Source organism: Eurypyga helias, unplaced genomic scaffold (assembly GCF_000690775.1).
Source record: "Eurypyga helias isolate BGI_N326 unplaced genomic scaffold, ASM69077v1 scaffold8942, whole genome shotgun sequence".
Lineage (NCBI taxonomy): Eukaryota > Metazoa > Chordata > Aves > Eurypygiformes > Eurypygidae > Eurypyga > Eurypyga helias.
The window spans coordinates 1-1,039 of record NW_010237842.1 but is presented as its reverse complement, the minus strand read 5'-3'; the positions used below and the strand labels follow the sequence as shown (position 1 = coordinate 1,039).

Sequence of the window (1,039 nt, the reverse complement as noted above, 5' to 3'; positions counted from 1 at the left end):
AATGCTGTTTGCGATTCAGTTTGGCAGCAGCATCATGGGTGTCACTGTTGGGTCGTTGGTGTATGGTCAGTGGGGGCAGAGGTTTTCTGTAGAGGTCTCTTAATATGTTTTTTTCTTCTTCTTGCCTTCTCCCCCATGCTGCTTGGATGATGTGGTTCACCAAGAGACTTAATTTCTTGAAGTCTGTTAAGTCTGGGACTTCCCCAGGCAACTGTAGGAAAATGGAGAGGGTTCAAAGGAGCCACGGCTGTACTTGGTTCTGATGGAATGTACCAAAGCCAGTTCTTGGGCAGGAGCGCTGCTGGTGGTGTAAGGTGCCTGGGAACAGTGGCCTCTGCAGTAATAGGGACTACTCCGTGGCTCCTTCTTAATTGTAGTCTATTTCTTTTCTTCCTGTTGCCTGAGGGAAGGCATGCTAAGGTTGTCTGCTCGTTCCCTTCTTCAGGCTGCAGAAGCTGCGTAGTTGCAGACTCGCATGTTTCTGGTCTGCTCTCGTTTGCAGTTTGGTTGCTGCCACTAGGTAAGTGCTGGGCATCCATATGTTCCTCCTCCGTTTGCAAATCCAAGACAGTTGTAGCCTTTTCGGTCTCCACATTCTGCTGCTGCTTATCCTTTTCAATCTCTTTTTCATTCTTGGAGATTACAGCAGCTGGAGGCTGGAAAGGGTTTTCGTTGTTCACAGGCTCAGCATCTTCCTCACCAGGTACGTGTCGGTCTTCTTCGCTCGCCCTTGCGTCTTCGCTCGCCGTTGCGTCTTCGCTCGCCCTTGCTTCTTCTCGTAGCCTTCTCACTATCTCAGCTCGTTTTGGTATCTCAGCTCGTTCTGGTTTCTGTTGTTCTTCATATGCTTTTTCTTCTGCCATGTCCCTCTGGATGCGCTCATTTAAGGCATCAAAATCTTCGGCTATTGTATGTAGAAGCCAATTTAAACCCTTTTTTATTGATTTATCAATTTTTTCCCCACTGCCCATGATAGCTGAGCAAGGTTCAGTCTGACACGGAAACTTGTATTCATCGGCAATCTTGTCCAGAGATAAGC

General features: G+C 47.8%; 1 protein-coding gene across 1 annotated transcript; it reads right to left on the bottom strand.

Moving 5' to 3' along the window:
* Nucleotides 1-12: 12 nt before the first annotated feature.
* LOC104506611 (ADP-ribosylation factor-like protein 13B) lies at nucleotides 13-1,034 on the bottom strand (the record flags this gene model as incomplete). The annotated part of the gene is made up of 3 exons (XM_010147615.1): nucleotides 13-96; nucleotides 143-220; nucleotides 296-1,034. Coding segments are annotated over 3 exons (901 nt in total), but the record flags the coding sequence as incomplete, so codon positions are not given.
* Between the last annotated feature and the right edge of the window lie 5 nt (nucleotides 1,035-1,039).